A 16,159-nucleotide genomic window follows, 5' to 3' on the forward strand; every position below is an offset into this window, starting at 1 on the left:
TCCCATCTGCTCCCAACGAGAAAGTATAGGAAATATTAATCTTGAAACTCTGAACATGAACGAAAAATCAACGTCGCCTGAGTCGGGGTTCGATCCCCCGTCCTTTGGATTGGTAAGCAAAAATGCTAACCACTAGGCCATCACGGCTTGGTGAGCGATGCCTGGAATTAGGAATACTGTTACTATCAAACTATATACGCGCTGGGTCCTTGTCCATTTGACAAGGGTTCGGAAGTTCTAAATAACGTTTGAACCCGATTGGTGCAAACGTTCTTCAGGGCGGGGCTTGTCGATAAAAGCTGAGGGACTTCGCGCTCGGCTAGCCAGCGTAGAAATGGGTCACCGAAGCTCGGCAGAGCTAACACCTTCCAAATGCCTATGCGAGTTATTTGCATGTATAGAATGAAGATCTAAAAATACATGGAAACAACTCAATTTGTAAGAAGTGGCCGCGTGGTCCCGTTTGGTTGGTTGCACACACACAAAGCTTATAGACTAAGCTTCACGTATACCTACACCCAAAACTGGGCAGCGCTCGGCCGAGAGAATAATGGCATCAATTCGAGAGAATAGTGGTACCACGGACACAGAGAACACAGCTCGAGAAGGACGAGAGAATTATTCCCTCAAGGTTCAATTGTGAATAAAGTTCATCCATCAAAACAAAAAAAAATCATAAGTGTCGACTACGAGAATCGAACCGGGGACCTTTGACAGACTATCCCTATGACTTAACTGTCTCGGGCACCACAGCTTGATTATTAAGGAGTGCACAGTGGTCGGAAACGCAAATTTAGCAGGAATAATTTATTTCCGCTTCAGGGATGCATTTTCGAGCTTCGGTTTCTAAGAAGCATTTGTTAAAAATAAAATTCTACATCTTTTGGTCAAAACGATATTAGGGTGGTCCAACAATTACTAATATTTTCAAAAACTATCTTCGCTTCTAGATGAGATAGAGGTATACTTTCTTCAACAGTATTATAGTACTAGCCATTTCAAACAACTTTGTCGAAGACACCAAATCTCTATCTCTTAATCTGATCATTCTACAGCATTTTATATGAAAAGCAGTAGGGTGGCCCATCAAAAAAGTGTTTTTAATGCGTATCTTTTTTGTATTATTTTTGGCAATTTTGGAGTCTTCGGGACATATTTAGAGCATAAAAATACGCGTCTTTTGAAATGTCAACGAAGTCGCTAGGTCATTTTCGTAAAAAGTTACAGCGTTTTTAAAGTTTTTAATAGGCCTTTTTCAAATGTTTGTATCTTTTCGAGGGTGACACAAAAAAATACGCTCCGCGGTGCATTTGAAAGCTCAAAACTTCTTCTTTAAATGAGATTTTGTGCCATGCCCTATGAGAAAATTTACATGAATATCGCATTAATCAGTATCAAAACTGCTCTCAGTGAGCTCAAATGCAGGTAAAATTGATTTGTGGACAAACGTGATCGAACCTGGTTTTTATGGCAACTAGGGATGACCTTCGTCGTTCTCGAATTCGGGAATTGACTTTTTCCGTGTAGATTTTTTTTGAACTTAGTTGGTTCCATACCTAGAACTTTGTTTGTTGCGCACTTTGTTTTCCAAAGATGAAAGTTTTTTCCGGATTTTTTGTGTGATCCATATTTGGTTAGGAGTAAGAAAGGCACTAAAGACGTAAGTGGACTAAATTATTTTGTTTAAATGACTATGAGCAAACTACCATGAATGAAATCTTGTCTAAACTTTATTTAAATACCAAATTTCCCTTTTGCTGAAAACCGTGAAAACAAACATAATTTTGTTTGAAATATATGTTACACATTTTTGGATGTGCTTCGTTTTGGAGATATTTTTGCAATTTATTTTCTTGAATCTCAGTACAATAGGGATAGCTGAATTGAAGATTCTTTCTCAAATGCTACGAAATTTTTAATGAACCTCATGAAGAAATTTTCAACAAATTTCGAAAAGTTTCAATAGTTCTTTGATTATAATTATGAAAACATTAATATAATGGATTAAATACTTTTAAAGAGTAATGTTTTCCTCAATGAAAATAAATTCGGATCGGAAAACGGACTGCATTATTGGATACGTTGGACAATTTTACACTAAGAACAACTAAAATTAGTTTCTTGGTATTTTTTTTATGTTTTATTGCAACGTAAATCAATAATATCTTTTGATTTATAAGCATTTCCGGTAGATACATTTTCTAAATAAATTTGGAAAATTTATGAATCAAGCTACAAAGATGGTTTAAGTTGCAACCAAAACTTCATTTTTTTTTGCAAAAAAAAACAATTTCTTTTTAGTATTGCTTGAACATGACATGAACATGCCGGGAACCGTGGTGTAGGGGTAAGCGTGATTGCCTCTCACCCAGTCGGCCTGGGTTCGATCCCAGACGGTCCCGGTGGCATTTTTCGAGACGAGATTTGTCTGATCACGCCTTCCGTCGGACGGGAAGTAAATGTTGGCCCCGGACTAACCAAAAGGTTAGGTCGTTAGCTCAGTCCAGGTGTAGGAGTCGTCTCCCTGGGTCCTGCCTCGGTGGAGTCGCTGGTAGGCAGTTGGACTAACAATCCAAAGGTCGTCAGTTCGAATCCCGGGGTGGATGGATGCTAAGGTGTAAAAAGAGGTTTGCAATTGCCTCAACAATCAAGCCTTCGGACACTTAGTTTCGAGTAGGAATCTCGCAATCGAGAACGCCAAGGCAATGCTGTAGAGCGAATAATTTGATTTTGATTTTTTTTTGAACCTGACTCTTTTTAATCATCAAACTTCAAATTTAAATAAATTTTACTGAAAGTTTTAGTCCTCGGTTTTTAAAATAACAATATTCAAATTAACTATTTTTCAAAACTACAGTAGCATACACCCAGCCCAGTAAATACATGTTTTTAAAAATATAAATCATGAGAAAAGTCTTATTGGTAAAATATTGAATCAGAATGAATGAAGAAAAAGATCTACAACTGGTTGCTAAACTTGATATTTTGAGCCCTTGTAAAATACAAAAATAACAGATTGACTCAGAGAAGTTAACATTTAAAAATATTGAATGTTTTGGTGAAATTACATACATTTTATTGAAATTTTTTGTTCATAACGCTGTTTGGTGATATTTATCCTTTTTTTCAATTTGTTCCAAGATTTTTGCCGGCTAAATAAACCTATTTGTTACTAAGTGTCCGGATATCGGATGGCATGTGTAGCGTACTAATAAATTTTGTTTCAATTTCAGATATTAACAATTATTTAAAAAACAAATTAAATGGACATTTTTCATTTCGATACTAACAATATTAAAAAAATAACAATAACATTTTGAAGAAAGCTGTTGAGACAACGAATTGCTTCTTCCATCAACTTTAAAATAAACTTATGGCTTTGTACAACAATTGAAAAGATCACTGCTGCTCAGGCAGCACGTCAGCAAATGGCTTCTACACTCAACTCCCGGTGGTTGGTCACTTTTTCGTTTGACACTTTTTTAGTTTGTACCCGGTTAGTTGGTCAAAGTCAAACTAAAAAGTGACGAACTGTCACTTTTTACACGCCGCTCACGCACACTATCAAAACAAACGTTTGGTAGTGCGTGTGAACTCCGTGTAAAAGGGGTGTCAAACTAAAAAGTGACCGCGTTCGTTTGACAACAGTTGGTGTCAAACCATCGGGGTTTGAGTGTATTAGAGTTCCATGCTGAGCCGGACAAGAATCTACGACATATTGTCGCTGTAGATTAAGTACAACGTATTAGCAATGATCCTTCTCAACTCTTTAAGCAGCAACGCCACAAGAAGGGTTGCCAGCGCGCCCGGAAAGAAGTGTGGTGTGAGAGCACAGTGCTGACTAATAGCCCGGCATCATTATTGTTGCTACCGATGGTTATTATTAATTTTATGATGAATAATACACGATTTGCCATTGTTGTTGTGGACCGTCCTTAAGGCGGTGGTGGTGGACGGAAACGGAAATGATTCAAATGTGAGAGAGTGTGTTGTCGCACATTCAGAAGGGGTTGGACTTTCTAAGAAGTTCTTTGAGAGAGGGGACTCTACTCGGTGAGGCTGTGTAAAGTTGCCACATGATTAATTTGCAGTGACACATTGCCAGGAAGGGGATAGATGTGATGTCGTTGCTGTTTTCTTCCTGTGCGAAGAACTTTGCAGTTTGCACGGAGTTACGGACTCTCATGGTTTTAGTAGCCGCAGAGCAGAGGGGGAGAGAGCTTTTTCCGATAAGCATTTTCTTGTACGGTCATGACAGAATTTCTCCGCAGGCGCTTCTTCCTCCAGCTTGTAATCCGGATGCGGAAATTCATCATTCCTGTGATTAATGATGCTTGGAGGAGGAACCGGTAGTTTGTTTCCGGGAAGAAACTGTTGACACTGCAGTTTTTGTCGTGTTTTTTTATTCTGTATTTGACCCCTTCTTCCCCCGGATTAGTATTAACTCCGGTGAAATGGTAAACATGAGTTTACGAGTTTGAAATCGGTCACAACTTTGTTGGAATACTCACTCCGGTTCGCACTTGAGGAAGTTGCCCTGGGCGTCCTTGCCGCAGTGCCCATTTGAGGTGCCCTTCGTGTTGAACTGCTCGTAGCAGACCCGGTCGGCCCCGTTGCCACTGTAGCCCCACACCCGCTCGCACTGGGACAGCGTCGTCGGACAGACACCGTTGAAGCAGTAGCCTGAAAGGGAGAAGATCGAGAGAGACAGTTTTGAGCATTATCATTTTTCTAAAATTAATGAAAGATTGTATATAACATTATACGTATTTTTAAATTGTTTTATTTACCACTTTTTTTATACCATCAAAACTTTAATCAAGTGTGTTCTTTTGCCTTCCTCACTGAGGTAAGGCTATAATCCTGCTCTAAAATTGAACTTTTTATTAAAAGCTCGAAAACCCACCTTGATGTATACATATCGACTCAGAAAACTGAACAAATGTCTGTGTGTGTGTATGTGTGTGGATATGTGTGTGTGTATGTGTGTGGATATGTGTGTGTGTATGTGTGTGTGTATGTGACCAATAATGTCACGCAGTTTTCTCAGCACTGGCTGAACCGATTTTGACCAAACCAGTCGCATTCGACTTGGTTTAGGGTCCCATACGGTGCTATTGAATTGTTTGAAGTTTCGATAAGTAGTTCAAAAGTTATGTATAAAAATGTGTTTTCGCATATTTCCGGAAGATGAATAAATGGCAGTAAACTGAACCAAACATCATCATGTTATACATCGTTATTTAGGTAATTGAAAGACCTTTCCAACGAATCCACAACTTTGAAGATCTGGCAACCCTGTCTCGAGTTATAACCACTTAAGTGATATTTATGTACTTTTTTGTAGCCGGATCTCATTTAAATGTATGTAAACAATGTCCGACACATCGTTGGTTAGATAATTGAAAGACCTTTCCAACGAATCTACAACATTGAAGATCTGGCAACCCTGTCTCGAGTTCTGACCACTTAAGTGATATTTATGTACTTTTTTGAAGCCGGATCTCACTTAAATGTATGTAAACTATGTCTGGATCCATCATCCGACCCATCGTTGGTTAGGTAATTGAAAGACCTTTCCAACGAATCTACAACATTGAAGATCTGGCAACCCTGTCTCGAGTTATACCCACTTAAGTGATATTTATGTACTTTTTTTGTAGCCGGATCTCATTTAAATGTATGTAAACAATGTCCGGATCCATCATCCGACCCATCGTTGGTTAGGTAATTGAAAGACCTTTCCAACGAATGTACAACATTGAAGATCTGGCAACCCTGTCTCGAGTTATAACCACTTAAGTGATATTTATGTACTTTTTTGAAGCCGGATCTCACTTAAATGTATGTAAACGATGTCCGGATCCATCATCCGACCCATCGTTGATTAGGTAATTGAAAGACCTTTCCAACGAATCTACAACATTGAAGATCTGGCAACCCTGTCTCGAGTTATAACCACTTAAGTGATATTTATGTACTTTTTTGAAGCCGGATCTCACTTAAATGTATGTAAACGATGTCCGGATCCATCATCCGACCCATCGTTGATTAGGTAATTGAAAGACTTTTCCAACGAATCTACAACATTGAAGATCTGGCAACCCTGTCTCGAGTTATAACCACTTATGTGATATTTATGTACTTTTTTGTAGCCGGATCTCATTTAAATGTATGTAAACAATGTCCGGATCCATCATCCGACACATCGTTGGTTAGGTAATTGAAAGACCTTTCCAACGAATCTACAACATTGAAGATCTGGCAACCCTGTCTCGAGTTATAACCACTTATGTGATATTTATGTACTTTTTTTGTAGCCGTATCTCATTAAAATGTATGTAAACAATGTCCGGATCCATCATCCGACCCATCCCTGTCTCGAGTTCTGACCACTTATAATGCCACTTCTGAGCCCTTGAGTGATATGTGTGTTTTTTTGGATCAATTTTGTGTCCAAACCCATCATATTACATATCACCCATTGTTGGAAAAGAGTGAGGAAGGCACCAACCACATAGGTGGATTAAGTTAGTTTTTTGAAGAGATGTTATGCTGAATTGAAAGTTGTTTAAACAAATCTAGAATTTTTGTTTAAAGGATCCACAGAGCATTTGCCCCGTTGTTTTTGTCTTAAGGGGTAACTTTTGTCTCTGATCACAAATCTGAACTCCTTTTTAAGTTATTTCGTCGTGCTTTTCAATAATTTGCAGCCTAAATTGGTGATGGTTTGGAAATTTGATATTAAAGGGAAAGTTTGTACCCCGTTGGACAAAGTCAAACTAAAAAGTGACCCCGTTCGATTGACAACAGTCTACAGGGTTCCGTGTATTCTGGTGTTTGCCTACATAAACCAAACCAATTTTAGTGTTTGCAGTGAACAGGCCAAAAAACGAATTCCGTTCTGTGATTGAAGAAAGGACCGCCAATTATTTTCGATTAAATATTTATTTGAGCTTAACCAAAATTTCCCAAAAGCCGCAACCATTCCCAACATTCCCTCACTAATATTGAAACCGCAATAAAATACTAAAAACTTTCAAACCCCGTTGCTGCACGCTCGTAACAATACACATTTCGGTTTCCAACTAGGGCTGCATTGCTTTTGCTTACCATCGCCACCAGCCGGCATCAACAACTTTGTAATTCGAAAACCACAAATTCAAAACACGATCTCGCGCGCTAACAACAGAACACCCCCACCCCTCACCCTTCGTGGGCCACCCTAACCTTACCTAACCTAACCCACGGAGCACAAGCCAAAGTTAGTACTACACATTTTCCATTACCTTCTATTAGCGGTGGAAAATTAATTTGCATATGGGTTTTTCCCGGACCCAACTTTGGAAAATGTCAGAGCAAGAGAGCGAGAGAGAGAGCGAGAAAAAGTTGATTTTTTGCTTATGCTGGCAACACTGCTGTTGAAGTTGAGGGTGTGTCGTGTTTGTGAGTTTTTGAATAGGAAAATCCCAAAGCAGCTTGTTTTTGCACAGTGCAGTGGGGGCGGCGGGGAGGCGACACCATTCATACACAGGAGTTGCTCGGGAAACATACGCCATTTGTGGCCCGCCCTCACACGCTGCTGGAAATTTTCATTCGCCGCGGGGTTGCATTTGGGTGAAGTATTTTACACTAATTAGATATGATTTCTTGTGAGTGGAGAGGAGTGGTTTTTGCGAGTTCAAGTCGGGGTGCAAAATTTTTGGCGCACGGAAGGGTAAATGCAGTTTTATTGGGAAAATTCTCAAAACTGTTTAGAGCGCCATCCAGTTGAAAGTGCGCAAAGCAAGAGATGTCAAAAGGGCAAAATAAGCCCAACATTGGTTAACCTAACCCGTAAACCGCATGCATATTGCATTTGCCGAAAGGCTTTTGTTTCGTTGTGTTGGAACTCTGTTTTTAACAAGAAGGGAGTTGGGCTGTGTAGAAGAACGCTTTGTACACACGGCTATGAAAAGCTTCTCAAGTGTTGGCTGCAATTTAATGGCGGGTACTTCAATTTTGAGGTGAGCTAAACGTAATAACCGAGGATTTTGTTAGAAAATCGCTCCCAGCAAGGGAGCACGATTCGGGAGCAATGGGTTCTGGTTTAAGCGGATTTTGTTTAGACTTTTGTTAATGCGAATAATTGTTGACTTCTTGTGGATATTCATAATTTTTGTTGTGATGGCATAGATGTACAAAAGTTCAACTGTTTTATAAAATTCATATTACTTTCACAAAATACAATGACCGAAAATAATACCAGAGATAAACAGATTTAAATCTTTTTCGAAATCCATCAGTTTAGATTGACCGTCAATTTGAATTTTGAAGGAATTTAAAGCAAACTCACCACGACAGTTGAGCAATTCTCAACAAAAACGTTTTTTTTTATTAAATCTTTGTATTTTTTAATCAGGCTGAAACTTTTATGGTGCTTTCGGAATGCCCGAAGAAGCCATTTTGCATCATTAGTTTGTCCATATAATTTTCTTTACAAATTTGGCAGCTGTCCGTACAAAAATGATGTATGAAAATTCAAAAATCTGTATCTTTTGAAGGTATTTTTTGATCGATTTGGTGTCTTCGGCAAGGTTGTAGGTAAAAAAATGTGGGTTTTAATTTATCTATTTGTCAACACTCAATATTACGCCCTTTTGAAATGTTAGTCTTGAAAATATTGTTTTCGAAAAGATCGGAAAATTTTACAAATGTTTCATATTTTAACATTGTAAATCGGACAATTAGTTTGCTGAGATATCGACATTAGAAAATGGTGGGTTGTTTGGGTGAGACTTAAAAACATCATTTTTCTTGTTTTCAAACCTTTGTACTTGCAATATCTCAAAAACTAAGGCTCGTGTCAACAAAGTTCAGATCAGCAAAATATAGAGAATTTTTTAAGCTCTTCAAATTTTTTTGTTTCATAAGTGGCCAAACATGTGCTCTAATTTAAAAAATGAAACACTGTGACTTGAAAACGGCGTACTTTATGAAAATTTCTCTAAAGCACTTTTTGATTGCAAATTTGATTTTACATCGAAAAATGAAGATGCAAAATTTTTACAAGTAATTCAATTCAATTCGGTTTTATTAGTGAATAATCATGTAACAATCAGTTCATTCGCAGTACATAACAGAGTTTTGGAGTTCCTTTCAGCTGTGTGTTAAATCTCAATCCATTTTGGCACGATTATTGCTTATCACTTAGAAATTACCAAGAGTAAGAAAAAATTTAGAAAAAACTTACTGAAATTACAAAGGAAAGGGGATAGAAATAGAAAAAGCTTAAACTAGATCACAGTTTTTTTTATCTATTGTAGATGTGCTTAATCATTAGCTCCCCGAGGGCCAGAAATTGCTCCGCCTTGTTACGGCAGGTCCGAAACCGCGTCATCATCTCACCCGCTAGAGCAAAGAACTCCGGCAAGGTGAAGAGATTTTCTCCGGTTACTTCTTGCTGGGCCGCATCGCCGCTACCGGCAGCGACCACGCTGGCGAACGATCGCCCCCATCCAGGAGGGAACGCTGGGTTGTCCGCTGGAACCGTACGCTGTCCAGCTGCAGGAACGGTAGAGCTCGTATTCCGCTGAGAAGGGTGGGATGCTGCTGCTTTCTTCTTCCTCTTTTCCTGCTCCTCGAGGTAGGCCTTGCGCGCGACGCATCCGCGGTAATTACCGGTATGGTTGCCGTCACAGTTGGCGCACTTAATGCGCGCCTTGGTTTGCTCTGCCTTGTCCCCCAAGTCCGCCTTGCACGGCAGTGCACACTTCTCCGAGAGGTGTGTTTCACCGCACTTCACGCAGCGGGGCGGGAGGTTGCAGTTCCGCGAGCCGTGGCCGAACTTCTGGCAACGGTGGCATTGTGCTACGTCCATTGGGTTTTTGGAGTAAAACCGCCAGTTTACCCAAAAACCGTCCAACGCCTTAGTCCGACGCAGGTCTTGGATTTTGACGGTGCCGCGGTCGAAGTACAACAGGTACAGAGTGTGCGTACCTGTGACTGTTGTCTTGCGCGAGAGCACTTTTATCTCCCGTGGCGTTATTCCGGCTCCCGAGAGGTGTCCCTTCAGGTCGGCGATTGGGCGGTCTTGGTAGCCCTGCAGGACTACCTTAACAGCGGTCTTCTCAACTGGATCGAATGTGTAGAACTTGAAGTTGCTACGCTTCAGTTCTTTCACCACCAGATCGAAATTCTTTTTGGTGAAAGTAATCACTTGAACTTTCGATTTGCCAATTTTCAGACTATATTGGAGGCCTTCCAGCAACTCGTCAACATCGTCCGCCAACGTATCCAAAACAAAAATTGGAGGTGGTCGCCGTTCCTTCGGAGAATTAACTTTTTTTGTCGTACTACCTTTTTTGCGTGCACGTCCATCGTCGTCGTCGTCATCGGTAGTGCTGCTACCGTCGGTGTTGTTGTTGTAGCTTTCCTCGTCACTCAGTCTCGCGAACTTGTTACTGGTGGGAATGTTGGCAGATGTTGATGCGCCACCGGTGGACAGATTGCCGGAAGTACCTGAACGGAGTCTGCTTCTTATAGGGCTGCGATCCTGGACACGGTAATTAGCGTGTAATAACTCCGGATTGAATCCATCAGCGCACACGCTCCCCTGCGCGATGGCGGACGACGCGGCGGCGTTGTTTTGTTTACCTTTTTGCACTCGGCCGGTAGACGAACTTCGCGGGTTTTTCGAGGCCGCACTCGAACTGCCACGGCCACGGCCGGCCTTCGGCATGCTGGTGGAGCAAACTCGCGGGTAATCAAAGTCGATTACGGCGGAAAATTCGAAAAAACTTTTAGAGCTCTGAGCACTTCACTGCTGCTTGCTCTGGAGGATACACGCAGAATCCATTTTACAAGTAATATTTAGATTTTTCGTAAAAAATTGTATTGATTCAAAAATTCAGTCCAAGATTTTTTGCACAACCTGGAAATTTCTGAAAAGTTGGCATTTAGTGACCCCTAAAACATATAAAAAAAATAAATAAAAAAGGTGTATTTTTTGCAAATCAAGTTAGTGCAAATTAGTGACAAAAAGTTAAATAAAAAATCACCAATTTTTTTTACCGTGTATCATTTTTGCCTTCCTCACCTTACTGAGGAAAGGCTATAAAATCACTCGAAAAACGAAATTCTTAATTTGACCTCCTAGACCCACCTTCAGGTATACATATCGACTCAGAATCAAATTTTGAGAAAAAGTCTGTGTGTGTAGTGTGATGTTGATAAAAAATTGCACTGAGTTATCTCGGCACTGGCTGACCCGATTTGGACCGTTTTGGTCTCATTTGATCCGTCTTGGGGTCACATAAGTTTAGTTAAGTACTTTAAAAGTTATGCTAAAAAAAACGATTTTAACAAAAGTCCGGAAGATTGTAAAAAGGGTGGTTTTTGTAAGAAACCTCGTCATGTTATACATTTTTAGAAAGGGTTTCAAAAGACCTTTTCAACGAGATCAAAAGATTGAAGATCTGACAACCCTATCAAAAGTTATAAGCACTTAAGTGTTATTTATGAACTTTTTGGAGGCCGGATCTCATATCTTTCTATGAAAACGTTGTCCGGATCTATCATGCGACTTGTCGTTGGATAGGTAATCAAAAGACCTTTCCAATGAGTTCAGTGGATTGAAGTTTTGACAACTCTATCAAAAGTTATAAGCACTTAAGTGTTATTTATGAACTTTGTGGAGGCCGGATCTCAGATATTACCTAGCATTACACTCTAAATGTGAGGAAGGCACCAACCACCATCGTGGATTAAGTAACGTTTTTTCAGTGTAGTCCTTATTCATACCTACAACTTTGCCGAAGACACCAAATCGATCAAAAAATACTTTCAAAAGATAGAGATTTTTAAATTTCCATGCATCATTTTTGTATGGACAGCCAGGGTTACCAGGTTGCCATATAAATCTGGGAATGCCAGATTTTTAATTGTCAGCCAGAATAAAGATGCACCCTTCTCTCTGCCAGATATTGACAGATTTTGCCAGATTTTTCACTTTATGCCCGTTTTGAACATTTTTTTTATTAGAATGAACGAATTTAATTGAAATTTAAAAAAATATCTTTTGTATTTCTTAAAGAAAATGTAAATTTATGATGTTTAGGCCATTAAATTAGTTAAACCAACTGAATTTTACAAACTTTTGATTGAGCAGTTCTCTAGGATTTCGGTCATTCGATTTTTTTTGTATTTTTTAATCCGACTGAAACTTTTTTGGTGCCTTCGGTATGCCCAAAGAAGCCATTTTGCATCATTAGTTTGTCCATATAATTTTCCATACAAATTCGGCAGCTGTCCATACAAAAATGATGTATGAAAATTCAAAAATCTGTATCTTTTGAAGGAATTTTTTGATCGATTTGGTGTCTTCGGCAAAGTTGTAGGTATGGATACGGACTACACTGGAAAAAAATAATACACGGTAAAAAAAATTTGGTGATTTTTTTATTTAACTTTTTATCACTAAAACTTGATTTACAAAAAAACACTATTTTTAATTTTTTTTATTTTTTGATATGTTTTAGAAGGCATAAAATGCCAACTTTTCAGAAATTTCCAGGTTGTGCAAAAAATCACTGACCGAGTTATGAATTTTTTAATCAATACTGATTTTTTCAAAAAATCGAAATTTTGGTCGTAAAAATTTTTCAACTTCATTTTTCGATGTAAAATCAAATTTGCAATCAAAAAGTACTTTACTGAAATTTTGATAAAGTGCACCGTTTTCAAGTTATAGCCATATTTAAGTGACTTTTTTGAAAATAGTCGCAGTTTTTCATTTTTTTAAATTAGTGCACATGTTTGCCCAGTTTTGAAAAAAATATTTTTGAAAAGCTGAGAAAATTCTCTATATTTTGCTTATTTGGACTTTGTTGATACGACCTTTAGTTGCTGAGATATTGCAATGCAAAGGTTTAAAAACAGGAAAATTGATGTTTTCTAAGTTTCACCCAAACAACCCACCATTTTCTATCGTCAATATCTCAGCAACTAATGGTCCGATTTTCAATGTTAATATATGAAACATTTGTGAAATTTTCCGATCTCTTCGAAAAAAATATTTTTGGAATTTTCAAATCAAGACTAACATTTCACAAAGAACAAACATTCAATATTACGCCCTTTTAAAATGTTTGTCTTGATTTGAAAATTCCAAAAATATTTTTTTCGAAAAGATCGGAAAATTTCACAATTGTTTCATACATTAACATTGAAAATCGGACCATTAGTTGCTGAGATATTGACGATAGAAAATGGTGGGTTGTTTGGGTGAAACTTAGAAAACATCAATTTTCCTGTTTTTAAACCTTTGCATTGCAATATCTCAGCAACTAAAGGTCGTATCAACATAGTCCGAATAAGCAAAATATAGAGAATTTTCTCAGCTTTTCAAAAATATTTTTTTCAAAACTGGGCAAACATGTGCACTAATTTAAAAAAATGAAAAACTGCGACTATTTTCAAAAAAGTCACTTAAATATGGCTATAACTTGAAAACGGTGCACTTTATCAAAATTTTAGTAAAGTACTTTTTGATTGCAAATTTGATTTTACATCGAAAAATGAAGTTGAAAAATTTTTACGACCAAAATTTCGATTTTTTGAAAAAATCAGTATTGATTAAAAAATTCATAACTCGGTCAGTGATTTTTTGCACAACCTGGAAATTTCTGAAAAGTTGGCATTTTATGCCTTCTAAAACATATCAAAAAATAAAAAAAATTAAAAATAGTGTTTTTTTGTAAATCAAGTTTTAGTGATAAAAAGTTAAATAAAAAAATCACCAAATTTTTTTTTACCGTGTATTATTTTTTCCAGTGTAGTCCGTATCCATACCTACAACTTTGCCGAAGACACCAAATCGATCAAAAAATTCCTTCAAAAGATACAGATTTTTGAATTTTCATACATCATTTTTGTATGGACAGCTGCCGAATTTGTATGGAAAATTATATGGACAAACTAATGATGCAAAATGGCTTCTTTGGGCATACCGAAGGCACCAAAAAAGTTTCAGCCGGATTAAAAAATACAAAAATTAAAATTGAAGAAAAAAGACCGATTTCGTAGAGAATTGCTCATTGTATTCATATTAGGGTGGGTACGTTTTTCAAAAAGTTCTCGGATCAAGTTTTAGTATGGTTCCCCTTGTAGGGCATGCCCATAGGGACTTTCATGCCAAATATCAGCTCATTTGGTTGTGAACTGGCTGCGCGCATCAGGGTTAAAGTTTACATGGAAATTACTATGGGAAATTGGAACTTTTTGGAACGCTCCTACAGGTCTGGGAAAATCACGCGCCAACTTCTGGTATGGTCAGGCCTATGGGGAATGGTCTGGAGAACACTTTTCCCGAAGAGAGCATATGGATCCGTTGTCCCTAGACCTGGCGCATCGGCAAACAATCCGATGTCTCCGGAATTAACGGTTTTCCCTCAAAAAGCATCAAATTTTCCTTAGCATGCTATGAAAGCTTGATGAACACCGCGACGCCTTATGTCAGACAGCTACCACGTGGGTGAGAAACGGCTGGAATATTTAATTGCAAACCTTCTTTTAACTAGAAAATGATCATTTCGAGTAATCCTGATATTATTTAGTCGAATTCAAAATCTTTGCATAGCAAATTTGTATTTTTTTTTGCAAATATTTCAACCACGTGGTAGCTGTCTGACATATGGCGTCGCGGTGTTTATCAAGCTTTCATAGCATGCTAAGGAAAATTTGATGCTTTTTGAGGGAAAACCGTTGATTCCAGAGACATCGGATTGTTTGCCAATGCGCCAGGTCTAGGGACAACGAATCCTTATGCTCTCTTCGGGAAAAGTGTTCTCCAGACCATTCCCCATAAGCCTGACCATACCAGAAGTTGGCGCGTGATTTTCCCAGTCCTGTAGGAGCGTTTGAACAAAAAGTTCCGATTTCCCATAGTAATTCCCATGTAAACTTTAACCCTAATGCGCGTAGCCAGTTTACAACCAAATGAGCTGATATTTGGCATGAAAGTCCCTATGAGCATGCCCTACAAGGGGAACCATACTAAAACTTGATCCGAGAACTTTTTGAAAAACGTACCCACCCTAATTCATATCTTCCCTCTCCTTCACCATGCAGAATTGTTAGATTTTCGTCTGCCAGATATTCCCAGATTTTTATTCGATACTTTGCCAGATTTTTCATATTTTGACCTGGTAACCCTGTGGACAGCTGCAAAATGACTTCTTTGACCATACCGACGGCACTAAAAAAAATTCAGCCTGATTAAAAAATACAAAAAAACCAAATGACTGCAATCTGAGGGAATTGCTCATCTGGCAACTCTTTCTGGAGCTATGAATTCTATTTTTTTTGTTAAAAAAAAGTTCATATAAACATATGAAACATAATAGCTTATAGGAGGACCGTTTTTGTACCTAGTGTTACAAAAATGATAAATCATATACTTTTAAAGTTATAAAAATGAACAGTGTTTAAATCACGAAAAGCAAACTAAAGCTGTAGAGCCACAGCTGACCACTTATTATGTAAACCAAATGTAATTATTATAAGAAAGATTCAATAAAGTATATTTAATTCAAAAAAAATAGGAGGACCGTTAAAAAAACTCTAGAGTTATTCAAAGCATTACTGTTCATCATTGAATCAGCGGAGAGTATTGAAAAGAATAATAGGGTTCCCTGAATTTGAATAATATATTTCAAACACCTGCCTCATGTCTCATCGAAAAGTTAGTGGAACTTGAAGAAAACACACCTTTTAACTGCAAAGTGTGGTAAATTTCCACAAATTTCAAAGGCACTCTGGTTGCACCGATTCTACCTGCACATTCTCATAAGAGACACCCCGTAGTGCTGCGGTCAGATCCCCAACTTCTGCATCTTCGCTGTAACGAGGACACAACCAACCGTGACAAGTGACACGGTGAAAACGTTTCACGCTAATTAGGAAACATCCAGCTGCATCTCAGGTCCAGGTCTGCTGCTGCTTCCTGGAATTGGGTTACAGTTCCGCAAAGTGACGTATGTGCCAGTTTCGAATTTTAAGATATTTTTATGTTTTAAAAATTTGCAATAAAGTTTGAAAAATGTCTAACGCCAAACTGTGGCTTACGTCATTTTGCTCAATTTAAAAAGTCCTCCAACCGCGTCCAGGGTAGGTTCGTAGA

The 16,159-nt window shown here is 38.3% G+C and overlaps 1 protein-coding gene across 9 annotated transcripts in view; it reads right to left on the reverse strand.

Annotated features, from left to right (window-relative positions):
* The window catches only part of LOC120413521 (disintegrin and metalloproteinase domain-containing protein unc-71), a 982,641-nt gene that overhangs the window by 84,652 nt on the left and 881,830 nt on the right, over positions 1-16,159 (reverse strand). For all 9 annotated transcript variants that reach the window (XM_052707188.1, XM_052707187.1, XM_052707193.1 and 6 more), the window contains one exon: positions 4,512-4,683. In XM_052707188.1, coding sequence (XP_052563148.1) covers positions 4,512-4,683 — 172 coding nt within the window. The remainder of the gene's footprint in view (positions 1-4,511; positions 4,684-16,159) is intronic.

This window comes from Culex pipiens, chromosome 1 (assembly GCF_016801865.2).
Source record: "Culex pipiens pallens isolate TS chromosome 1, TS_CPP_V2, whole genome shotgun sequence".
Taxonomy (NCBI): domain Eukaryota; kingdom Metazoa; phylum Arthropoda; class Insecta; order Diptera; family Culicidae; genus Culex; species Culex pipiens.